Below are 26,477 nucleotides of genomic sequence, written 5' to 3'. Positions count from 1 at the left end.
CCCGCCCTCCTTGCGAGCGGGCTCAGGGTGAGTTACAGCAATAAAACATATAATTTACAATAAAATCACAGCATTTTCCATGAAATGCCACCCCCAGACAGCAATCCTACAACCCACCCCTGCCAGTAATACACAGCAAGTGGGGGAAAAGGAGGGAGGAAACAGGCCATCCAGTTTGCGTTGCAACTCGTATAGGGGGGCCAGATGATCAGATGCCCCCCCCAAGAGGCCAGCTGGGAGGCTCTCTGGATGACTGCTGAGCTGGCCTCAACCATATGCCTGACGGAATATCTCAGTCTTGCAGGCTTGCCGAAAAGATAAAAGACCTTAGTGGGCCCACGTATCCACTGATGGAGAGTTCCACCGGGACTGAAAAGGCCCTGGCTCTGGTCGAGGCCAGTCTAGCCTCCTTGGGGCCCAGCCGGGACCACCAGCAGGTGTCTATCAACTGATCTCAGCGCTCTTCAGGGTACATATGGTGAGAGGCGGTCCCATAGATATGCCAGTCCCTGTCCACTAAGGGCTTTAAAAGTGTTAATATGGACTAGACCCCCCCCCTTTTCAGATATGAGTCATGTAGTATGAAAAAACAGCCAGCAGGTCAATATTACATACAAAGTTTCCATATAAAAAGTTGGTATTAATTTTTAATCCGCAATATTCTTTTAAACTGCAAAGGATATACAGTCTTGTAAAGCTTAGAACTGTGCAATTTTGCCAATATCAGATTTGAATTCTATATTCCTAGGTGAGTTTTTATGTCTGATCTCCTGGGATGCATTCACCCGTAGCTTTCCAAACGGTTCTGAATTGTTTGTAACTCGTAGTACTGTCTTTCATATGGGTTCAGATTTGGTATGGTGGGGGGAAATATGCAATAAATAGATCTGTAAGCTGAAGTAATTGATTGGGTAACTGAAGGACGTTCTGTGGCATGTAGAGACACTATTTCCTTTCTTCCCCCACTTTTCCTTGTGGTTCCACCAAAGCTCAGAAAAGACTGTTTTGCAAACCTTAGTCTAAGACTCTAAAAGCAATAGTGACTCAATTGACGGCTAGAACAAATGCCAGGCAGTAAAAATTCCTTACAGTTCTTTGGCCTGTTGGTTCAGAGGTTGTCTTAAAAGCCTCAGTTTCATCTGCATTGTATCTTACCCTCTCCTGGTTATCTCCATTGACAACATTTGTCTGCTAATCGTGTCTGGTGTGGTACAGATAAACCCAACGTGTTACACAATCATTCCATGCCGGAGTCTTCAAGGAGTCACCCTTGAAAGTGAGGTCTGGTCAGGATCCTGGTGATGCAACGTTTTCACTCTCAAAAGCTCAAATAATGTGAAATGGTTAATAAATTAAGGTGCTCGAGATGCAAGTTGAAGAGGTTTGGTTGATAAAGTCACGGTCTGCTTGGAGTTGGTGCACCAGGTATTTGAAAGATGCGTTTGTCCTTGGGGTGTTTTGATCTGTAAGGAATTCCTTCAGTTGGAAGTTCTGGACTCTTGTGCCAATAAACAAGTTTTAAATCTTCAACTCAAATAGTCTCTGAAGACATGAGCATGTAGGACTCCAGTGAAAATAGAAACCTAGGCACAAAGATATTTCTAGCTCTTCGTTATATGTAATTAGAAGTCTTAAATGGCTGCACCGTGCAGTGCAAGTCTGTAGCTAAAGTAAGCATGAAGCTGGTGTGTAGAGCTCAGCAGCTGCTTTTTTTTAACGTGGTTCAGACTTTGCAGAGGCATTCGGGGATTTTGCCTTCGACTCCTGAGCGATTTATTTCTCTTCGGAGCTGTTGACTAGTCTTGGTGTGTCTGAAGTCGCATCCTGTATTGAATTCAGTACACAGAAACGGCAGGTATGTTACCTGAAAGCACTGGCAGTTACTTGAAAGGCCTGGCAGTGAGGCCCTCCACCACTGTTTTAAAGTCTGCATTTGGCGTAGTTGAACACCGAAAGGCCGAATCATCTTTAAGTTAGAATGCGAGTCACCTTCAGCGCACTTCCACAGTATGACCGTGAACCGATAAATAAACCGATACAGATCAGTAGGGTTCAAGGATTTAATGTAGCCACCATAGAAACAATAATTCAAGGTTGGATTTAGTTTTGTGTTCTGTGTCACAACACCCTTATGTAACACTTTTCTCTCCTTGCATTCAAGGCAGTTTCTGTTCAGAATGTTGACAGCTTCAAAGGAAAAAGGGCGGGAAAGGAAGAAGAAAAGCTTCGGGCAGCACCGTATTCTCGGCATGATGTTTATGTTGTCCTTGGCCGTACCAGCACTTAACTCAGTGCAGTGTCTCCCGGCACCGTTTCCCTGGCCGTGTCCCCTTTCTCCGCATCTCATGCTCAGGGCTCAGTGTGTGTAGGTGGTTCTGCTATTACCAGTTTATTACGTTGCATAAACAAAAGAAACATGCTGACTTCTTAAAGGATTATTACCACTATCAGAAAATCTAATAGTTATCATGTCTCCACCTTGAAAGAAATTATACAAGTTAATTATAAGTCTCTTTCTCTGATAATCCTAATCAAAAAGACATTTCTCCTGTATGTGAACACCCTTCCTTTAGATCCTGGCCACAAAACACTTAGCAAACTCTAGTAATTGCCATCCTTTATTCCTCCGCAGTCATTTGTTTGTTGCGCTACCTTTTGATTATTTTTCTGCAGTTTAAAATGTGTGGGAATGTTTTAAGCCCTAGGAGAAGGAACAGTTCAGCCCCATGAACACAGGAGTTGCTTCATCTGCAGACTGTCACATCCGTCACGTCCCTAAATCTCCTTCACACGCAGGGCAGTTTAGAGAATGGCATTTTGTCCATTAATGATGTGTCTTGTTAATAACACAAATCTGCACTGGAGTTGCATTGTTAGTGCAAAACTGAACCATCGATGGTGCATTTAAGTGAGGCCATGTTTACTAGAGGGTGACTTTTAATCGTGGCAAACATTCATTCCCTAGACTCTTAATTCTTCCAGATTTCACATAGTTCACTTGGTCCAGAGAATGAACATTTGGCCTCTGCTAATGAAGGAAAATAATCCGCTTGAATGTTTTTTTCTTTGAAAGACAGCTTGAGAAAAAAGTGCGAGAGCTTAGGGCTTCTAGGTTCCTGCGTAGGAACAAGGCAGCGAGATGTCCCTTTTGTGTCCGTATTGTAACCCTTGTGCTAGAAACAATGGCTAAATGATAACTGCACGTCAAAGCAGGGCCAGCGCTGCAGATTCTCCAGCAGTTATATCAATAGTATCTTCTGAATGGGAAGTAACTGAGCGGTGAATAAATTCCTAAAATCCCTAAAAACCAATACAGAGGAGGAAAATATCATGACTTCTACATGCCCCATTCAGCTTCTTTGGTGCTCATACTGCCAGACGTGGGGGATTTTCAAGTGCTTGTGGCGCAGAGTGGTAAGCGGCAGTCCTGCAGCCCAAGCTCTGCTCACACAACCTGAGTTCCATCCTGCCGGAAGCCGGGTTTAGGTAGCCGGCTCAAGGTTGACTCAGCCTGCCATCCTTCCGAGGTCGGTAAAATGAGTACCCAGTTTCCTGGGGGTAAAGGGTAGATGACTGGGGAAGGCAATGGCAAACCACCCTGTAACAAAACATCGTGATGTGACGTCCCACCATGGGTCAGTAATAACTCGGTGCTTGCACAGGGCCTTTTACTGTTGTACCTTACGTATAATTTTAAGTGACAAATGCCATCAGTTGCAATCCTGAAAGCCTTTTATTTGGGGTGGATTTAAGAAGTCACAGAAGATCATGGGACCTTGGTTGTCATCTCCCACCATCAATGATAATGTCATTGTGGTGGTATGGTTGGTGTTGGCTTGGGCTGAAAAGCCCTGGACTCAAATCTCGACTCAGCCATTATGGTCATTGGGTGACTTTGAGTCAGTATCTCTCTCAGCTCATCCCATCTCACAGAGTTGTTCATGGGATAAAATGAAGGAAGAGAGCCTTGAACAGTATGCCAAGCTGCTTGAATGAACAGTGGTGTACAAAACTAGTTGATAAACGACAACTGTGAGAGTCTGTAAATGAGAGTAGTCCCTGGTGAGGCCAAAGCGATGTGTAGATATGGTGGTGTCTTTAAAGTAAGCAACTGAGGCCGAGTTGAATACCACGGAGGTTGTCCTTCCTATATATTCTTCTGTCCTAACAGTGTAAGCACAGCATATGATGCCTGAGTTCCTAGATTCTGATATGGCAGCAACCCTTAAGAGGGGGGTAGATTACATGTGTATGTTCGGGGCTTTTTTTCAGAGGGGAGTTTGGATCACCCTCCATGCCACGGCGCGGAGGGCGATCTAAACTCCCCTGTCTGGAGATCAGGGGGCAGGGCCACCAGCCATGTGACCATTTTCAGTAAGGGCGATTTAAACTTTTAAAAACTCCCCCCTTGTTCCAGCTGACCCAAAGTGACATCATTGTGTGGTCCCGGAAGCATGTGTGCACTTTGCGCGTGCACATGTGGTACCAGGGGCACCACCTCCCGCCAGGAATTGCCCCCCCCCTGTGTTGGCAGCCCATTGAGTTCTACCACCTCTGTTCCCAGAAAGAAAGCCCTGTGTATGTTCAAATAATTCTTTAAGACGTAGGGTAGTTTAAGGTAATGGTGGGAAAACGAGAGGGCCAATTCAGAGCTCAGCCATGTGAGAACTTACATACTGCCAGTCTACCAATATTTTAGCACTTTTACTATGGAATCAAGAACGGTGCTGGCAAATCACACAAGCATGTGATATGAAGTGATCTCGTAGCACGTAAGTAGTATCTGCCCCAGTTGCCAATAGCACGTTTCTACCAGCTTGTAAGATGGTCAGTATGTGAAGCAGGACAGGTGTGGACTGTGGTAACACGGCTAACTCCTCTGCATCTATGTACCTCTTGTGAAGCTCAGTCTTACTGAACTATTAAGAAGTTATAGATTACTTGTTCTAAGTTGCCATTCTGGCCGTGTAAGGCGCATCGTGATTCCCAGTTCCCCATTGTTTGATTCTAACAGTGAAATCCTAAGCAGAGTAAGCCCATTGAAATCAATGGACTTAGACTGGAGTAAGTCTGCTTAGGATTTCACTGTAAGTGTAGTAATGGCTGGTCTGAGCCTAGTGATCGCTGTTTGAAATCTAACTAGAAACATGTTATATGCAGGTTTATGGAGATTAATTCGATGCATGTATTAACAGGCCTTGTGGAGAAATGCTCTCTAAACACCACGAAATGGTAAGAGGGTGCACATGCATTCATTGTACATCATACATGTCACATTTTGCTGCCAGTGTTCTGTGCTGTGGGACTTTTATTTATGGAGTTTCTAAGCCTTTTCTACCTTTATTTCCATGTCAGTAAATCTAGTTGGATTGAAATATTCAAGGTAACATACGGCAGTGCCAGGACTGGCTTATATAACTTTGGTGGATGAGGAAAACTACATTTGTCTTAAATGCAGTGGGAAGAGATTTGTGCCTCCCCCACCCCTTAATTTTTTCTTTTGAATACATCAGTGGGCTTTGTTTCCAAGAACAAGATATCTGCCTATATTCCGTTTTTTGCCACCTCATGCAGCTTTATGTGGGAGGAAAGGGGCATTTAAACCTGCGGATTAGCTGAGATCCGCGACAAGCAACTGATCGTTTAAACAGCGGGGCTTGGCTGCCCGGCCAGGAGTTCCCGGCCAGCTAGCCAAGCCCCGCCCACAGTTTAAATGGCCATTTCCCTGCCCCTCTGTGGGTGGGGCTTGGCTGGCCATTTCCCTGCCCCGCTGTTTAAATGATCAGTTGATCCAGAGGTTTAAATGCCCCTTTCCCTGCTGCTGCTAAGTAGCCGGAAAGGGGCATTTAAACCCCACGAACCTGTTCGTGAACTTGCCCCAGTTCGTGGAAATTCGTGATTCCTGGCTTGTGAAAACACCACAAACGGCACGGTTCAGTTTTTTCGCGGTTCATGCCCACCTCTACTCTGTACCCATTCTCTGGCCCCTACTTGCTACATCACAATTTTCAAAAGAAAACGTTTCATTAGCAAACTCATTTAGCAGTTTTACAAAGAAATTCGGTGGCATACACACCATATGTGGCTTTAACGATTTATAACAGAATTGTATTGTGGCTTTAACGATTTATAACAGAATTGTATTGGCTGTTCATTGGGATGTATAAGGCTGCCTATGTCAGGATGTTGGCCCATTTTGCTCAGCACAGTCTAACGCCGACTCTCCAGGCTATCAGGCTGAGATGGGTCTTTCCGAACGCTTGCTACCTGAGGTCCCTTAACTGGGTGTGCCAGGGGTAGCATTCAAGATTTTATGAACTGGCATTCAAGATTTTTTTGCATGTGAAGTCAGTCAAACAGGTTGCCGGTAACACTTGTACAGTGTAAAAAAAAAATCTATTTTTTTTTCAGTATACCAAAAAAGTTGTTTAAAATTCAGTAGACTGTTGAGTGCTCATGTAATTCAGCTAGTTTGACAGGTGGCTTACAATGTGGTGATATAGATACTGCTTAGGCAAGAGAAAACACTCTAAAACATGAGTTCTGTATTTAATTATCTTGCACCCCGGAGCTCTTTTCAACGAGCTAATCCTCTGTTCTTCAGATTGCCAAAATAATTACCTCTTTCAAAAGAGTTCTGTTTTTACCTCCAGTTATAATAATGACACTAGTACAGAAAGCAAAGAAGGGCTTTTTTGCCGCAGATATTTCATAAGCCATGCTGCTAATTGTCTTTTGAGTTGGACTTAGATAATATGAAAGCAGGTAACATTAAGTTTTTGGAATAAAAATGTGCCCACATTTAGTTTTCTGTACATAGAACTTTACTTCAGTTTTCAGCTCGTTTGATCAGATGAAGCTGGCCTTCATCACATGCTGTTCCTGTCAGGTGGACTGCAGCAGCCAGAGGAGGCTCTTCTCTGAAGACGTCGCACAAATGTATGCTCATTTCTGCTAAATGAAAAGACCCCAGGTTACAGTTGTGGTGGTGGAAGTGGGTGGGGGGTGAGGTCAGATATTTCCCCCTTAAAATTTGTATGCTGTTCGGTAAAGAACAAGTTTGAACTAGTCGGAATTCGAGACAATACTTCCCTGGGAGACTTCAGTTTATTGTCTGATAGCATTGCGGGACCTGGTTTAGAACATTTCTCAGGAAGAAGCCGTTACTCCAAAGCCTGCCACGTGTTTCCTCTGGGTTGAGGTCCATTCTGCTGAATATGGAGGTCAGTTATTCAGAAGATGTTTGTGGCTCGTGTCCCAGTTACATGACTGCAATGTGTTGTTCTTCAGACTATGTAAGGGCAGTGAAAGCATTGCTGTCATGCGCGCTTCTGAGAAAGAATGTGTCATGTTTTCTACAGCAGGCTATCTCTTACGCTGTAAAGCAGGGTAACTTCCCAGGTGCTTCATCTAAGCTTAAGCAGCATGTATCCCTATGTCTGAGACACGACTGGGTACATTCTTGAGATTTATTTACTTTATCGTCCACTTTTCTAGCTGAAGCTCAAAGTGAGTTACAGAATAAAAAACAATGTACCCGTCCAGCATAAACACCCAGTTTATGGTATATTCTTACACAGTTAAGACAATGCAAACAACAAACTGCACAAGGCTTAGTATACTATAAACAGTAGAATTACTAAAGTAGAAGTCAGTGCAGTAAGAACAGGATAAAACATCCAGTAACTTTTTCAGCCAGGTACCTGTGTTAGTCTGCAGAAGAACAGCAGGATTTTGATTTTAGTGACACCTTGGAGAACAAGAAGATATCCAGGGCATAAGTTTTTGTGAGTCAGAGCTCCCTTCTTCAGATACTTGGTATCTGAAGAATGGAGCTTTGAATCTTGAAAGTTTGTGCCCTGGATACCTTGTTGGTTCCTAAGGTGCCACTAGACTCAAATTCTGCTGTTCAGTAACTTTTTTATTTATCTAGGCCAATGTGCTATATAGATTTTTCTGGAATAAAATAGAAATAACATATAGAAAACACTGGACTGGACTATAATCGTGTTCCTTTTATAAAGAAGTGTTGTCCTGAACCAATCTGTCACACTTCAGCCCCTTTCCTTTTATATATACGCCCCCCTGAACAGCTTTGTTTTATGCAGTCTGTGGAATGGTAGAAGTGTGGGAGCCTTTCTGCTGTCTTCAGGCAGGCCGTTCCACAGGGTGGGAGCCGCAACAGAGAACGAGTGCGCACTGTCGGTCTTGCCCCTTTGTAGGGTGGCACCTGGAGAAGGCTTTGCTCAGGTGAGCGAAGTTCTCATGGTAGAGTGTAGCAGGAGAGCCGGTCCTGCAGGCATGTGGAACCAAGGTCATTCAGGGCTTTGCAGGTTATGACCAGTACCTTTAACTGAACCTGATAACTGATCGGTAACCAATGGAGTGACTGCAGAATGACTGACGTAAATGTTCTGCCTGGTGCCTGAAAGTAGCATGCTCCTGTGAAGGGGTGGCCTTATTTTTAAAGTGAATTCAGGATACATCTGACCATAATACTATGAAACTGAAGGCCTGACAGAACGTATGAGTGATCTCCTTTCCTGAATCTTGGAATATGCCTGTTTCCTAGATCCTAGAAGTGTTATTTCATTGGAGAGTAATCAGAGTTGCACCCATGCAAATACGTCTCCAAATATCCTAGGTTAATATTATATATTAAATGATCTGTGGGGAAATGGTGTATTGCTCTAGGAAGTGCCAAGTAATGAAACATGCTCACATTTTGTTAGAAGAATCTGATCTGGTGAGTGTGTATAGGCTAGGCTGGGACAAAGAGATCCAAAAATGGATATCTTTATAGTGGTAGCTGGAGCATAGTATATGTACAGATTTGATCACAGTAGCCTGAAATCTTTTTAATTAGTTGAAAACCGTGCACAGGAGCTGCTTGTGGGTGTGTATTTCTCAAATGAAAACCAGAACTTTAAAGAACGCAGCTAAAACCACAACCCAGCCCACTTCTGTATAAACTTCAGAACACAGGAGTTTTGTTGTTACATATCTTCGAGTGAATACTTGCTTGATCATTGTTCTTGGTGGCTTTTTTATTGTGGCTCCCAATAGCGTGCTTTATTTCAGGTGAATGTAATCCCCATGCATAATTGTTCAGTACTTACAGGGTAAATAGCTCATCTCCAAGGAATTACCATTGTTCAAATGTACACATGCCATTCTTATGAACTCGTATCGCTGTCAGAAGTTCTTTCCATTTTTTGTGCATGAGTAGAAACTAGTATAGAGATCAGTTCTGTTGACATGAAGTATGAACCAGCTATTTTAATTCTGTTTTGTGTGTAGCCCTCTTTTTTCCCCACTGAGACTCAAAGTGGATTACAAACTAAATTTTACACCGACGGCACCTCATCTCCTGTCCCGCACCTGAATTAAGTGGCACTGTTGAATGGTCAGTGTGAAAAAGTGGATCATATTTTAGTATAATAATCAAAGGCACGTTAAGTTCTGGCCAGCTAAAACAGCACATTTGCATGTTTAGAGTGTTCAGCTACGCAAGTCTTTTGGAAACGTGTTTTAGCAGCTGCGGGTCAAGCATCAGCTCCTTCGAGGGGAGACTTGTTGTGAGGAGAAATGGGAAAGGTCATCCCTCCGAGTAGCAAGTTTGTTTGCTGGCGAACGCTCTTGCACTTGAGCCAGGTTTTAATGGAATCAGACGCTCCCATTAAATTAAAACATGTTGCATGGAGCTGTTCAGTTAGCATTTAATTTTGTCTTTCAATAAGAACCCAAGACGCTGGGGGCCAAAATGCCCTGTCCTTGGGATAAACGCAAAGCGTCTGAGTCTAAACAGTGCTGCTCAATTGCATGTGGTTGTTTCAATTAACTTGAGGCTGGTTCTCGCCCTCCCTTCCGTCAGGCATTTAATGAACGGGGGCGTGATATTCTCTGCTTGTAAGGATCAGAGTAGGCTAGTGAGGTGCTGCGTCCTCTGGGTCGACTGTGCTCGAAATGCTGCGTCCTGGGTTACCTGAACTCTGCACCATGAAAATCCCTCACCTGTGAATGAGAAGGTGCCGATGGTGAATACACCTGCTCCTTTTCAGTCAAGGGAGAGGGGCAGGAAATATCCAGAGTACGGAAGCCCTGGCCTGTGCTGCTGAGCCTTCTTCAGGCACCTTTTTTCTTTGCCTCCCACCCCCCAGGATGCTTCAGACTCGTGTCATACATTCCCCCCCCCCAAAGATTCACATTCGGAGTGTGTCAGATTCTTCGCCTGTGTATTTGCTGAGCTTATGCACAGTCACGGAATTCACATTGCCCAGCATGTACTTTAATCTGATGTTCTAGCACAAGGCTCGTTCACAGCACTTTTAACAATTGGCTGCCTCTTGGTACAGCTTAAAATATCGTTGAGATACTATTGTGTACTTAGTGATGTTTTGTGATGCCCTACGTGTCTTTTCTCTTCTTCCCAGGCACTATAAGGGAACGAAGGTGGGGTTCTCGCTTGGTATGATATCTTGAAGTGCAGCATTTCTACACAATTATCGCATTGTTCTTAATTAGTTTATAATCCTTTCATCAAACGGTATCCGTGTATGCCAGAAATGCAGGGCTCTCAAGAGGAAGTTTTACTCTGAGCAGTTTTGAGAGGAGGCTGCTACAACAGCGCACCGGTTAGACGTCAGGAGAAAAGCTATTGAGGCAAGCCACGGTTGTGGGCCTGGTAAATGGTTACTGTTTAGATAGGTATGAGGAGGTGGGATTAGTTTTCCCATTACTACAGATGCAGAAGAGAGGAGCAAATGAGGCTGCCGTGACTAATATCAAAGGGCACAAAAACTGGCTGTGTTTGAGCATGTGAAACATCAAAGTGTCTGTCCGTGTTAGGAAATGGTGGGGCCCACCCTTCTGGTCGGGGTACACCTGAGGAAAGCATAGGCATAAAAAGGAAACATCAGACAAACCAGCAACATCGCCATAGGGCAGCAAGCAGGAAAAAGTGTCTCTGGCCTGTGCCCATCAAGTAGAAAGTGATGCCCAGGCAGGGTGCTGTGCCTCGCCAGATGCTCTTTGTTCCCCTTCCTTCGTCACCGCTGGTGGAGCTCTTGGCGATACTTTGGGTGTTTCCCATCGAACAGATGAGCAAAGGCAGGTGTAACTCTTCTGCCAGAATGAAAAAAAACTACATCCTAGTTCTACCCCTTACAAAACGAGTCTTTTATTTCAACCTCTAGGTGCGTGTGTGCGCTTAAGGATCTCTGATGTTCTTGAAGTCAGAGCTGCAGAGTTTTGCGACCAGTGCCTGCTGGCATGAATTTGGTGTTCATGGTGACTTTTTCGTGGTAGCTGCTGGTTGAAAGAGGATGATTTTTTTCTCTCTGCAAGCTGGGAGAAATTGCAAGCCGGCAGTTATAAACGAAGCCGCACGGAACAAATGCTGGTATCTGTCCTACCTGCAGCAGTTTTATGCATGCAGTTAAGGAATGGCCTAAAATGGTACTGGAACTCAGTGATACATGCCTCCCTTAGGAAGAGGTGACGTTTCTTTCTCTTTCATTTTTATTATGTAGAACACGTCAATTTCTTACTTGCTTGTTTGTCCCAAGGAGGTCCAAAGCACTTTGTGACTCGACTCTGTGCGTAGCCATCAAGGCTAGTCCAAACTTTTTGGTAAACATATTCTCCTTCTCTTTGGGCTGTTCTCAGTTATATTTACATTCTGGATTGGAGATTGGAGATAGCCCATACAGGTGTGCTATGTGCAGCCTTATCTCTCAGAAGGCCTCAGCAGTTTTATCTAAATAGCGTACCTTGTATTACATCATGCTTGTGGACATCCATCAGTATGTTTTCCCACCCCTGTGATAGTGGTATCCTCCCAGGAAGTCAGAATGAAACACAAAGATGCGGGGAAAAGCTGTGACTTCTGGGAATGCCCGATAAACATTTTACGTAATGCCTACCTTTCATGCTCCTGTTCAGTTTCCTTTAGGATGGCAATTTGACTTGTGGGCGGTCTTTTTCCTAAGACTGAAGTACATATTTAAACTCTGACTCACCTGTAAGTCAACACTACTTTAATCAGCACTGGTTGCTTTTACTTTGTTGGCTTTATCTGTAATGCTGCAACTATTCTGCTACTTTTAGAAAGTGCTCGTCTTTTCCTGCCTCCTCTCCCAGCCTCGGTAGAAGAGACATGTGATGCTTGAGGTAGCTTGAGGTCTAAAGACTCAGTGACTGAATACATCTGGAATGCAGTATTGCAGATGGAAATAGAGTAGATGCCTGACTTCGACTGGACTGGTCCATTATTTCCCAGTAACTATAACAATGAGTATCCGACTGTTGATAGTAGTCAAAACATTAAGGGCAGCCGTTTCAATGGGGAGGATCTTGGGCCATACTCAAGTATTTAAATATTTTGGAATGGGCATCTTTTAAAAAAATAATCCCAGTAGCCTGTAACTAGGCTGCTAATGGCATTTTTGCATTCTGTAAATTCTGCTTGGCAGTGCCTTGTCTTTGCTCAGGCACTGAATAGCCTGACATTGTGGGAAGGGAGGCTTGAGCCAAGAAAAATCTGAGACTAGGGAGAGCAGCTGTCTGCAGCATCAGTGAGAACTACTGTTTGGGTTGTGGGTTCAGACGCATCGAGCCCTGCTGGCTGGAGACAGGGCGGTCTTCCCAACAGAACACCCCCCCCCCTTTCTGTGTTCTCGCTGCCAAAGAGATGCTAATTAAGCAGTCCGGCAGCTTCCTCTTTGGGGGGCGGGGAGGTGAAATACATGATCAGGAATTGCTGTATAAGCATCTTTGGAGGCTCTTTCACATCAGCAGCACTTACATGCAAAGCCTCTCGGGTTGCTTCAAAGTCAGGCATCTTTGAGGGCAGCCGAAACAGGCCGCAACACAGTCTTTCAGCTCTGCAGCTCTTGGCAAAGGCAGCCGGTAGAGATGTGAAGGCCGAGGGACATCCCGGGAAAGCTTTTCTGAGAACTTCTTTTTTTTTTTTTTTAGTTTTTACCAGTAGAAAAACTAGGAGATCTTGGAAGGCACTGAAAAAAAATTCCTATAAATTCTTCTGGTTTTGAGTACGCTTTCCAGATGTATGGCATGGCAGTCTAAGGCTGTAGGGAAATTGGGGGAATGCTGGGAAACTTGTGCATTTTTTCCTTTCAGAAGGAGTGAAAGAAGACAGTGTGCAGCAATAAGACAATCTACAGTATTAGATAATGACAAGTGTGTGTGTGTGTAGTCTCACAAGGACATGCGGGGTGTGTGTGTGTGTCATTTTCTCCTCCCCCACGGTTTCTTCTTTCCGTTCCCTGGCAGCTGCTACAGCCTTTCCCCTTTCCCTGCTTCCTTTCCACCCAGTAACTAATCTATCTTTACCTTCCCTGGCAGCCTCTCACCAGGAAAACTCTGGTCAAGATGCGAAGTGACGGCTGGGCAGTGCCCAGCTGGGCAGTGGGGAGCCTGCAAGGACTTGCAGGGGGTACCTCACTTTCTCCTGTATCCCCTCCCCACAGTATGTCCTCTTTCCTCCTTCCTGGCACCTCCCGTATCCTCGCCTTTCCTTGCTTTCTTCCCACCCTCCTGCCAACCTAACTTTTATCTGCCTCTCCCATTTTGAGCTATATTATTTATTTATTTCATCTAAACCCTGCCTGTCTCCAGAATGAAGACCTAAAGCAGATTCTGTCATTCTTCTCTCGTCCATTTTATCATCGCAACATCCCTGTAAAGTAGGTTTAGGGCAGTAGCATCCAAGGTCACCCGGTGAGTTTCCATGACAGAGTGGGGATTCATACCTGGGCATCCCAGATCCTAGTTCAAAACTAACCACTATATCACACTGGCTTTTATGTATGTATGTATGTCATTTATAGTCTGCCTTTCTCACTGAGACTCAAGGCGGATTACATAGTGTGAGAATGATACACTCAGTATCAAGGACATTTCCATACGTTGTCACGGGCATTTCCATAAACAATGTCATTGGGTAAATGAATACAAGTTTACAAAGACATAGCATTAGGAAGGATCCAATATGGGGTTGAAGAATTGCTGAAACAGAGCATGATCAGGCCTAGGACTGACATTAAACAACATGAAGCACAGGTAGTATACAGGAGTACATCTTTAAAGCAAGAGATAATATGTAAGGCAATATGTGCAGTGGCTGCTATTGAATAATGGGGAGCAGCCAGATCTGGGTGAGGCATGCTAGTTATGTGTTAGCAAGCCACCTGGTGGTTACTAATGAGTTCTCCTTTAAAGGCCAGAAGAACAGACTTGGAAAGGGCCTCGCTCCTCCTTGAAGGCTGGTAATGCTCTTGTGGCCACCTAGCAATGGCTGCTGAGGGCATTCATGTCATAAACCTATAGGCTCTCCTATCAGTTGGACTTTTTCTTTTAGATTTTTCTGCAAATCCAGGGCTTTCCTCAGGTATGTAGAAAGATGCGTCTTGCCTGCTCATGGCCCCTGTCTCTGGATTTCGGTATCCACGGACGGGGTCATGTTGGAAATGAGATATATTGATAATTCATATATAGACACACACACACACATTTCCAAGTGTTTTGTTTAAATGTAAATAGTTGTGGCAAATATTAATATTTAATACATTATTAGAGATTTCGGTGTTTATATTTAATAGCCAAATATGCTCATGGTCCTATCTGTTGTGACTATGAGTGTTTCTGTTGAAATAATTTTTCTGTTTACTACAGAACTTGTTTTCTACCTTCAACTTTTATTTAAGCTCCATAAATACGGCAAATAGTACAATTTATGAGGCAACTAACAATGAAGTCCTAAGCAAAAATCAATGAGCTTAGACTGGAGTAACTCTGCTTAGGATTTCACTGTAAGTTATAAAAGATGCATTTGATGTAAAATCTGTGAAAAGGTTAGGTTTGATAAGAAAGTGTTGCATATATTTCAAGTTTTTCCTAAAAAATTCACCTCCTCCCCCCATTATTTCCTCATGACTTTAAAATGCCTGGAAATTTCATGTGTCTGGTAGCAGGTGAATTAGGCTTCATAGGAATGGTAGTTGTAGAACATAACCATGAGCTGGAAGGATTTTGCCAAGGCTTCCTCTGTTGTTGACTTACTGTTGGATCTAGTAGCAGGGGGGATCTCTCCTGGGATTTTTGGTCTTGGAGGTGATCAGGCTCATGGAGTTCCTTGGCTTGTATTCTTATCACAGCTCGAGGACGCAGTAGTCAGTTTATGCCTGTGACGTAAGACTACTTGGTTTTTAACTGTCTTCATGCAGGTCTTGCATGAAATTAATCAGTGTCATGGGAGGAAAAAGCAAGCTCTTTTGCTGACTTACGATGGGGAACCCTGACTTTCCATTAGTGAAATGCAGCCGCTGGCTCTTGTTCAGAAGGAGAATCATCTTCGGAAAAAGTGCCCGTCTTTTCAACTGGAAACGTAAAGGTTTTTCACTTCTTCTTGAAATGTTTTAGGTAGGTAGTAGAGGTGGGCACGGACCAGAAAACAGACCAAAATATGACATGCACTGGCCTGGTTCGGTGTTCACGAACCGGTGGGTCATGGGATGTGAGTTTTCCATGGACCTGATGACTTTGGGGCCAGTCCGTCGGGCCATGAATCCGGACTGGGTTTAAAGCACTGGTTTCCATGCCCCTCACTTGCAAGCGGCATGGAACCAGCGCTTCCCGCAGGGCTGGCTTCAGCTGACAGGTGGGGGCTCCCCCACCTGCCAGCTGAAGCAGGGAGCAGGGTTTAAAGCCCCCGTTTCCATGCTCCTCGGTTGCAAGCAGCACAGAAATGGGTGTTTTAAACTCCGAGCCTTGCTTCAGCTGGCAGATGGGGAAATCTCCACCTGACAGCTGAAGCTGGGGTTTAAAGCCTTTCTGGGCTTCCCGAAACTTCAGCTGGGAGGGGGGAATCCCCCCTTCCAGCTGAAGTTTAAAGTGTCTGTTTAGGGGGCCCTTTGGGTGCTTTAAGTTAAAACCCTGAGGCTGGCTCCAGCTGAGTGAAGGAGGAGGGAGCTCCCTGCCAGTCAGCTGAAGCCAGCCACGGGGTTTAAAGTACGCATTTCCTTCCCCCTCACTTACAAGTGGCGTGGAACTCGGCGCTCCCATGCAGGGCTAGCTTCAGCTGATAGACGGGGACTTCCCTGCCTACCAGCTGAAGCAAGGCACGGATGCCTGTTTCTGTGTCCCTCGCTTGCAAGCGGCACAGAAACGGGCAATCCCCTGTGAGGCTGGCTTCAGCTGACAGGCCCCAGAAGTGACAGACCATGGACCGATGATCTGGTCCGCGAACCAAGGTGAGTCCATGAAAAGTTTGTGGTCTGTGGTGTATGAAATGCGATGGACCATGGCCCGTCTTTTCCCCCCAGTCCGTGGCTACCTCTAGTGGGTAGCCATGTTGATCTCAAGTAGAACAGCAGGATTTGAGTGCAGTGGTTCCTTCCAGACCAACAGGGTTTTCAAGAGTCAGAGCTCCCTCCTTCAGAAATGGATACCCATAGAGTGCGTAAGACTTAAATGCTCAGTTCTTTCCTTAGAAGTCTGGTGACAGGATTGGGCCTTTCCTCCTGAAAGAAAATCTACTGGGTCTGAACAAAGATACCAAAGCTTTTCACAGCTTCACTAGCTTGACAGGAGACTAACATTATACCCCAAAGTGGTTCAGTTTCGAAAACCCCTTTCCTCCATGCTCCAAAAATTGTAAAAACCCTAAATCCCCACCAGTTGGGATTATAAAATAGATTTACAGCTGTTAGCACCATTCATTTTGAGATGGTTTGGGTTGTGCAGAGGCACGCTTTTGTGATTTTCTTTGACTTCTGATGGCTCCAGGCTCCCCCTTTGTGGATGGCGATTATATTTCTTTATATATTCAAAGCTGCACCTCTCCGAAGTCAGAACTGTTTATAGGTACAGTGACTCCTTGGCTTTCTACTTCTATGTCTGTGGGAGCGCACTTGAAGTCCATGTGCTACCGCTGCTTGCTTGCTCTTCAGCGTGAGCACTTGCTTGAGTTTGAGGCACTTCTAAATATTACCCACAATAGTACATTGCTTGGCTTATCTGTTCTTAAGGATTCACTTCTGGTATGTTTAAAACCTGAGCAAAAACACTTGTCTGGCTTATACTAAACCTTTGAGGGCCAGTATGATCCACGAGGTAGAACTGCATTCGAGGCCCATCACTTCCATGGAGTCACTGTGTGGCTGTAGGCAAGTTTGGATGCCCTTGTATCAGCCTGGTAGTTGGCCGCTTCCCAGGCCTTTTTGACTGAGCATTCTATACCCAGCACTGCTACCTCTCTGATATTTACAACCCCACCGTAAGACTCTGATACTAAAGGTGTACTGACCCTTGCACCATTAGTCAGCATCCTTTTGACTGTTCTGCCGAGGCGAAATAAGTGACCACCACCTCTCAGCAATGCTCGGACTGCACTGAATGCCCTGGAGTTCCTAACAGCCCAGCCACACCCACCAGTCAAGGAACGGTTGTTGCTTGTGCCCAGTTATTGACTGCTGTTGACACAGTGCAACCCACCAGTGCAACCATGCCCCCCCCACATCAGTGCAAGAAGGCAGGGGAGAGAGAGCAGCTGACACCTTGAACTCCTCCTTTTCATTGTTTCTGAAGGGGAGAACAAATACAAAATAAAACTGTGGAAGGAACACGCATTACAAAATGTCAAAAACACAAAAGGGAGACTCTGACCTTATAATTCCATGACATTATAAATAAAGCCCATCTTTCCGTTCCCCAAATCTTCTCCGTTGGACAACTCCTTCAGTGTGTCATTTTAGACTTGAGAACAATTTTACATGCTCTCACAATCCACCCATTAATATTAGGAACCCCAGGGGATTTCCAGCAGTACCTCACACATTGTCTTGCAGCAGTTCGAAGGCAGGTTCACAGTCGTCAGCAGGGCATAATGAAGCAACTGCTGGATCGAACAGCACATCATGGCCTGTTAACTCTAAAATATACCAAAAGCTCACTGGGGCTGGAGAGGCTTGGGGAGGCAAGCAAGTCCTGCCCGGCCTCCTGCAATGCCCCCTTGCTGCGTTAGGATATGACAGTGGAGACAGCCCAAGGCTGAAGAAATTCCAACCAGTTAACCCGAATCTGGTTTCAGTTCTCAAGGGAGCTGGTACCCTGATGAGTGGGCAAGACTCAGCTTCAGGGGGCCATCAGAGAGACAGTTTGGTGCAGTGGTTAAGAGCGCGGGACTCTAATCTGGAGAGCCGGGTTTGATTCCCCACTCCACTCCTCCCCTGGAAGCCAGCTGGGTGACCTTGGGTCAGTCACGGCTCTTTCAGAGCTTTCTCAGTCCCACCCACCTCACAGGGTGATGATTGTTGTGGGGATAATAATGACACACTTTGTAAACCGCTCTGAGTGGGCATTAAGTTGTCCTGAAGGGTGGTGTATGAATCGAATGTTGTTGTTGTTGTTGTTATTATAATATGTCATTGGCCCATGAAGTCACCCTCCGTTGCAGGCCAAAATGGGATAAATATGGTTCGGTTCGCCTTTGTCTTGAGCTCTGGGGTCTCTGGGCGACTCCTGCTCTTGGCCATTGAGACTGACAATCACGCTTTGATTCCAGGAAACTGATGCTAAACTCTGTTACGCTGATTCAAGATACTGTCAGGATGTTTAGATTTTAAGTTATCTGGTCTTTGTTATTTTATTTATCCTGCCATGCACACTTTCTAGCTTTAGTATTTTATTAAGTGATTAGTAATATTTTTATATCTGTGTGGTGACTTTAATCTGAAACGGTCCCTAGGCCTGTTTGGCCCATTGCTGCCTTTGTAATAGCTTTGCTGACTCTCTGATAAAGTCCGGTCCGCCTGCGGCTCAGGCCCCCAGCTTCAGTGCTAGGACTTACTCGAGACCTGGTGGCAGCCTACTGGCTTAGGGGCAGGTGGACCCTGGGCAGGCCCCCCCTGTACCTGTGGACTCCCTGGGGTCCTTGACCTATGTGATGAGAGTGACGGTCAGGCACCATCATGCTTTTCCTGCCTGTCAAAAGGTAGGATAGAACTCGGGAAAAGCATAATTTCTGTTTTGATCGATAACTTAAATGCAAACAGGGCATGAGGCTAAGTCGGGGCTCTGCAGCAGGATATCTCATTCCGCACACGTTGGATAATGCACTTTCAATGCACTTTATCAATCGTTTGAGGTGGATTTTTTGTTCCGCACACAAAAAAATCTGTTCCAAATGATCTATAACGAGGATTTGAAGTGCATTATCCAGCGTGTGCGGAATCACTCTCATAGATCCAAGAAAAGATCTACCCTAGCCCTTTAAAATGTGCTTATCTGATAGTTTCATTTCTGATTTACTTCCTAGTTCATGTTTCGTTTCTAAGACAGAACAAAACTTGGTGACGTTCTGTGGGGAGGGAGCAGGCGATCAGCTTGGGATATTTTTCATTGCTCAGAAGTGGCTCTCATTAAAGAAAAGGTTGGCGACCCCTGGTCCAAGTCTAAACACTTGCGCCAAATAAATTCCAGGCCAAATATTTTAGTCAGCCTATAAATGGCTGGTGATGAAAAGCAAGGCTAGAAATACCTCTCCCTAGGCCACTTTTTGCTAAAGTGTGCAGTAATTTGCTGGGGCTCTCATCTCTGCCCTGCATAGACAAAGGTGGAAATGGCTGTCGTGTGTTGTGTGAAGCCTACTCAGTGTCCCTGCTTCTGGTCAAGAAAGACAACATATTCAAGCGTAGGATGTCGAGGATTAGCACAGAAAATGATGGCAGGACAGCTGCCTTTGTTCTTCCTTTCTGATACGATCCTTTCGGCATGTGGCTGTATTCTAAATGCAGCCCCCACCCCCACCCCCTGGCGGGGAGGGTGTTGTCCTTGTGGCACTTCGATGAGGATTCCACTCACAAGCTGCTTTTGGAAATAATTTGGGAGGATGTGGCTGGGAGGCGAACATTTATTACCAGGGTGTATTTGTGCGTGAATGAATGTAAGCAAAGCATTCTCTCGGTCTACCAAAAAATACATTTTCCCATCACTCACACAAATCCTCTCTTTTTGTAATTAGGCTAAATTGATGTTGGTAGGTATTGGTTTTTTCTGACCTTGTTAATATTAGGGAATTGAATTACAGCAAGCGTAGCTTCCCTTTCCTACCTTGTTATAATTGGACTACCGGGAGCGTTTTAATCATCTGTGTGGGTATGCTGTATACTGGATTACAAAAGTTTAATGGTGGTAATCAGTCATAGTTTTGTAGCCAAGCTTTCTTATTCTCCAGCAGTTCTGCAGAGGGATTTGTGGAGTGAAAGGTCTCTGTGCACGTGACCTGATGCATTCTTGTGGCTTACTTAAAGGAAACTTTCTGCAGAATATTTAGCTGATAGAGTCAGCTCAAGACTTGGTTCCTTATTATACTATTGTGCCTAGAAGACAGCAGGATTTTCTTTACTTGAACAAAGAATTTTTATTACCTGATTATTCTCGTACTGGGGTTAAAGTTGTGTTTTTCTAAGCCAAGCAGACAGATTCCGTTTGGCTTTAAATCTGGGGCAGGACTAGCCGCCTTTGTGACACCTAGGGCAGAGTGAGTCACAGTCGTGGTCCTGAAGGAAAAGCTGCTGCTGTGTGCCAGACGTTAAAAGTTAAGCCCAGAGCAAAAACAGTTACTCTCCCAAATGTTGTTTGCATAATTGATTATTTTGTGTGTTTTATCTAAATTAAATGAGTGATAACTGTGATGGAATGGGCTCACAAGCCTTACCCTGTTCCTTCTGATTGGGTCCCGGGGAGGTTGGAAGAGCCCCTGGGGGACTAGTTACAAACTGGGTAACTGTGAACTGTCACCCATGACTCTTAGGAGTATCTTCTGCCAGACAAGTCATATGTCTGTACTTGTGTTGCAGATTAAAGGCCCTGACTAGTTAGTGGCTGTGCTGCACGCTACACTTCTGCAAGCAAGTGCGGGTATTGCAGCTTCATGCTTTAGAGACATTCTGCTTCTTGGCAACGTCTCCCAATACCCCTCTTCAGACAGGTTCCATTCAAGCAGTTTGGGATTAGCAAGAGAAAATGAAAACAGCCTTTTGTCCTTGAACTAGGTACTTCCTAAATGATGAGTTTTAGGACAGGCAAGCTTTATTTGTCCTTGCAGTAAGTTAGAGTTCATCATTACCTTAGATCTCCAGGTTGGAACTCTTCTCCATTTTCCCCTGCCTCGTGGACAATAGGGTGTCCCTTGAGGAAAGTTTACTCCATTATGGCTTGTGTGCATCTGAAGAGCTTCCCCAAATAGAAGATACTCCTCTCCCTAGTATCTATAGAGTTTTTATAACCCCACCCCCCCCCAAAACCCATGGTCTTCTTGTCTCAAAGGAAGAGTTTTCCTTCTATCTGATGAAGGGAGACTTGATTCTGAAAGGCTCATACCCTGGAAATCTGGTTGGTCTTTAAGGTGCTACGGGACCCGAATCTTACTCTTTTACTACAGACTAACTCAGCTACCACTTGAAACTTCCTTCTGTCTCTTTAGTTTTCCCAACTAGGGGTGTGCAATTCGGGTTTCTGATTCAGGATAAATACCCGAATCGGACTCAATTTGTAAAGATTCAGGATTCTGAATCTGGCTCAGCATGCTGGCCTCGATTCAGAAATGCCGAATCAAAATTTCCCGAAGCGATTTGGCGCACTTTGGGAAGCTCTGGGGCTTTCAAACCCCGGCTGGCTCCAGAGGATCCTCGCGGACCAGCCTTCAGCCGGCCTGCAGAGGAGAGGGATATTCCCATAGGCCAGTGGCATTTAAAAGGTGCCAGCCCATGGGGGGAGATCCTCTCATGGGCCTGCTGGTGTTTAAAGAGCCCTTTCCCTGCCACTCATCCCCCTCCTCCCATCAGGTGAAATATGCGATGGAGTGGGAAGTTTCGGTGTGCTCTGAATCTTTACGAAGCATACCCAAGCAGGGCAATAAGCGGTTTTCGAAGCGGCTTGCTGCCCCGGAAATCTTTTTCCCGATTCTTTTCTCCGCTTTGGAAATTCCAAAGTGGGAAAACCAACTCTTCCTGTCCCTGCACACCCCTATTCCCAACTTTATGGCTGTAGGTATGACTTTGAAGCAGGGGATGAGGTAGTAAACCGTTAGCGTAACTAAGAGCTTGGGAGCTGTGTGCTGGGAGCTTTTTTTTCCGACTTAGCAGCTACTGTCTCCAACCCCCTCCCTCCTGCTAGCTATCATTCTGCAGCAGGGCTTCTGTCCATGGGCAGAGAGCAGTTACAGTAATTGAAACATTCAGGTGAATTCTTGGGTGGAAGGCTTTTCTCTACAATAAGTAAAGTTGAAGTTCACCTAAAATGACCGTAGGCTTCCTTTTAAATCAAGTCTTGGGAGTTCATGTTCGACTGCAGCCTGGGCTCTGTGGGGTTATCAGAGAAGTGGCGGTATGGTTCATAGTAACTAGCAACTGTCATATGGCTTAGGCTTTTGTGGACTAGAACACACTTCATCACAGATGTGTGAACGATATCCTCAGTTGGCGCATGGCTATATATGTTCATATATATATTCTCCCTGTGGTATTTGGGGAAATACTATAAACAGTTGGATCACAAGGCAGTGAAATGGAAGATGATGCAGGCTGAGACGTCTCTTTGCGAAGCCCAGATTCGTGCTCTGCTTTAGTGTGTAATCGTTTCTTTTTTCTTTTCTTTTCCAAGATGGGAAGAAGAGCTGGCAAAACGAATGAACTTCGAGTCGATGGTAGAGACTCTGCACGAGGTAGGTTTGGAATTGCACCAGTTACCTTGGCGGTCAGTGTCTGCTCAGCTTGGACTTCATTTAATGTCCATTTAACCTCCAGCTGATTATGGCCAGACCCCCCCGTATTTTAAAACTGCGGAGATCCAGCTCTGTTTAGTACTTCATTATCCTGCAAGTGCCGCAAACGGGAAGCTTCAAGCTGCAGCTCTTGTGAGTTGTCTGAAGGAGGTCCCTTGGGTGGCTTGGCTCCCCGTCACTGTTCGCTGTTTAGGAACAAAAGAGCCGTGGCGGTCGGAATGCTGCTCATCGTTTGTTTGCTGTAGTGCCCAGTGGGAGACGTGTTCGTTTGGGGCCTGGCCATCTTGGCTGCTAGCAATTACTAGGCTTCATTCACCTTTTCTTTTAACAGGAATCTGATGTGTGGTTTTGAATCTCTGACATAGTATTTGAGGCTTCTGTTAAAATCGTGATCTCGCTGTAGGTGGCTGTAGGTGATAGGATAGCCTAAGCGCTGCTTAACGCAGCCTTTCAAATGGGTCTCCTGAAGCTACGAACCAGTGTTCCAAGCCTGTCTGCTCAGGTATGCCGACCCTGATGTAGGTATCTCGAAAGGACCAACTGCTCTGCTTTCTTGCTTGGGATTCCACATCTCATAAGCAGCCAGGGGTTGGTTAGCAGTTTACAGGCTAGGTTAACTCGTAGCAGGATATATTTCTCATAATATCCTTTTTCTAACTCTTTGCCTGAAGTGCCGGGAGTGTACTGGGGGGGGGGCGCGCCTTGGAATTCTACGCCACCCTATTTCCCCTCTGCTTCTGTTTAGGGCACTGCCCCCAATTGCCTGCCACTGAGCACTTCCCTTTGGAACCAGAGCAAAGACTTGGAAAAAGTGCTAACAGCGGTGGAAGTCCAGGCTGCCATCTGTTTGCTCATCTGGGAATAACTGCTACTCACCCCAAGCAAGCAAGAAGCCAATTGTGTAGCTGATGCATGAGATAGGAGCCGATGTACTAGATTGCGTGTCAATATTTTATTCTTGGATCAGTGTTTCTTTTTTATGACGGCCGTATCATTTGTCCTCCAGGAAGCGCAAGAAGCTGAAGCCCTCCAGGAAGAGCTAAATGAGAAGATTGAGAGGCTGAAGGCTGAGCTGGTGGTCTTCAAGGGTCTTATGAGTGACGTAAGTACCCTGGCGAGCCACGCTGTGCCCAGTTCAGCTGCCTTTATAAATATAAAATCATTTTCATGGCTTCATTGATGAAAAATTATCGGTGGTACCAGTGAGCGTGGCTTGCAGTTGGTACGATGGCTGCCGGGTGTGATCGGACGCATCAGATGGATTGCCCCCGCCCTGCCCCTGCTTTCCATTTGGGCTGTGTAGATGCATTAACTTGCTGCTTAGCACACAACCCTGACTGGTCCCCCGATGCCTTCACGCCAGCTACCAGTGCTGAGCCCCCCCCCCCCCCCCGCCTGCAGCTTTTGAAAAGAATACAGTGGAGAATCCCCGTGTACTTAAGGGGTTTAGTCATTCATATTAAGCCTCGGATTTGAGAAGCATTGCACCGAAGTTGTCAGTCAGCAAAGTTAAAATGGTTTCTTCAGATTCTGAAATCCTCTTAGGGGTAAATTCAGACCCGTTCCTCAGGATCACTTTATTCCAAGGCTAGTATTTGTGTGTATCAGCGTTGCATATAAACAGGGTATGTACTTGGAGCTGCATCCGTCCTCTTTCAGAGATGGGAAGAATTGATTGTGGCTGTAAAGACAAGTTTGTGTGGCCAGATTGCCAGAACGGGTCGAAGTGATAGGAGAGCTCATGTACGTGGCAATCATGTACGTGGCAATCGAGGTGGCCTGGAGTTGGTGCTTCTTGTTAGCGCAGCAAAGGTTGCTCTGCACATTGCGGGGGTGGGAGTAAAAGGAGCTGTTTCCAGCATTCTGCTGTTTTGCTTGAAGACCTAATTCACATACTATTTGGGTCTCTCTGGTTCAAGACCAAAGTAACGTGGCTATCCTCTACTTTCTTCTTCCTTTTCCCCTTTGTCTTCTGCCATAAAATTCAGTTTTGTTTGCTGTAGTTTCTGCCCTAGTCTTTGCCACTGCAAGCGTAAGAAGCGGCCATATCCCAGGGAAAACCTAGGCTGTTTTCTCTTGGGAGATGCTGTGATTCTTGAACCCATGTTTACAAAGAATTCCAGGCAACCACTGAGTTTTGATGCCCTCTTCATGGGGGGAAAAGCCATTTGATTGGACTAAGTAAGAATGGTTGTGAATGAATAATAATAATAGTAATAACATTCGATTTATATACTGCCCTTCAGGACAACTTAACACCCACTCAGAGCAGTTTACAAACTATGCCATTATTATCCCTGTGAGGTGGGTGGGACTGAGAGAGCTCCGAGAGAGCTGTGACTGACCCAAGGTCACCCAGCTGGCTTCAAGTGGAGGAGTGGGGACTTCAAGTGGAGGACTCTCCAGTTTAGAGTCCCGCACTCTTAACCACTACACCAAACTCAAACTGTGACTTTAAACAAGAATCTTACTCTTTCCATTGTACAAACTCACTGGGCATAACTTTCTTCACAGATGGCATGTGTATTAACCTAAGAGCTTTAAATGTACTTAAATATAACATATAATACAGTTAATTATTCATTCAAAATTTATTTTTCCAATATTACTCCGATATACAGATACAATACTGAAAAAATATTGCTGTGTCACAGTTATTTTGCTCACATTAACAGCGAGTTGATTGGTGGTGGTGTCTTTTTTTCTTTGCTTCAAAGAAGTCTTTACTTGTTATTTGTTGAGCACCAAGTACATCTAGAAGACATACACAGAAAATCCGTACTGCAAACTTTAGAAATATCTATTCAGCAAGTTTTTTGGGAAACATCTCTCCGTTTTTGTTCCTGAAATTGATGTGCCTGGGAAGTGGAAATCTTCTGAGCCAAGTTAGAAACCTTGGAAGGATATTTCTCCTTCTATAAATAAATATTTTAGGTTGCATTTTCTTCTTTTGGAGGCTATATTGTACCAAGTTTCATCTTCTAGCTTCTGAGGAAACTGTTTAATAATCAAGCATATTCATATAAAAATATGAAGCATTACTATGTATCCTTACATGAATGTTCCGACATTTTGTTTTGAAACTGTAAGTGTAATTTCATTGGGGGTTCTTTCAGGATACAAGAGCCCCGTGGTGCAGAGTGGTAACTTGCAGTACTGCAGCCCAAGCTCTTCTCACAGCCTAAGTTCAATCCTGGCGGAAGCCGGGTTCAGGTAGCCGGCTCAAGGTTGACTCAGCCTTCCATCCTTCCGAGGTTGGTAGAATGAGTACCCAGTTTCCTGGGGGTAAAGTGTAGATGACTGGGGAAGGCAACGGCAAACCACCCAGTAATAAAAGTCTGCCAAGAAAACGTTGTGATGCGACGTTCCCTCCCATGGGTCAGTAATGACTCGGTGCTTGCACAGGGGGACTACCTTTACCCTTTACCTTTACTTTCTGGATAGGCTTCCATACAATAATAATGTTAGCAGTTGAGGTGTTGAGTTGGGAGTTTACAAATTGTAGTTATTCTTACACATTTGTGTTTGTTAGCAATCTATAAGTTTGCCGATTTGACCACCCACCTGAAATGCTGCTGTTCCTTGAACGTTTGCTGTCACTGCTGAAAGGGCTCGGAACAAGCAGTGCCGTATAGCGGCCGTCGTGATCTGAACTGACGAGAGATCCTATGAA

General features: G+C 45.1%; 1 protein-coding gene across 2 annotated transcripts in view; it reads left to right on the top strand.

The window, feature by feature from the left end:
- Positions 1 to 26,477, top strand: part of IFFO2 (intermediate filament family orphan 2) — a 53,812-nt gene that overhangs the window by 12,950 nt on the left and 14,385 nt on the right. For both annotated transcript variants that reach the window (XM_055001358.1, XM_055001357.1), the window contains exons 2-3: positions 22,684 to 22,744; positions 23,811 to 23,906. In XM_055001358.1, coding sequence (XP_054857333.1) covers positions 22,684 to 22,744; positions 23,811 to 23,906 — 157 coding nt within the window. The remainder of the gene's footprint in view (positions 1 to 22,683; positions 22,745 to 23,810; positions 23,907 to 26,477) is intronic.

This window comes from Eublepharis macularius, chromosome 17 (genome assembly GCF_028583425.1).
Source record: "Eublepharis macularius isolate TG4126 chromosome 17, MPM_Emac_v1.0, whole genome shotgun sequence".
NCBI classification, from domain to species: domain Eukaryota; kingdom Metazoa; phylum Chordata; class Lepidosauria; order Squamata; family Eublepharidae; genus Eublepharis; species Eublepharis macularius.
This window is presented reverse-complemented; position numbering and strand designations above follow the sequence as displayed.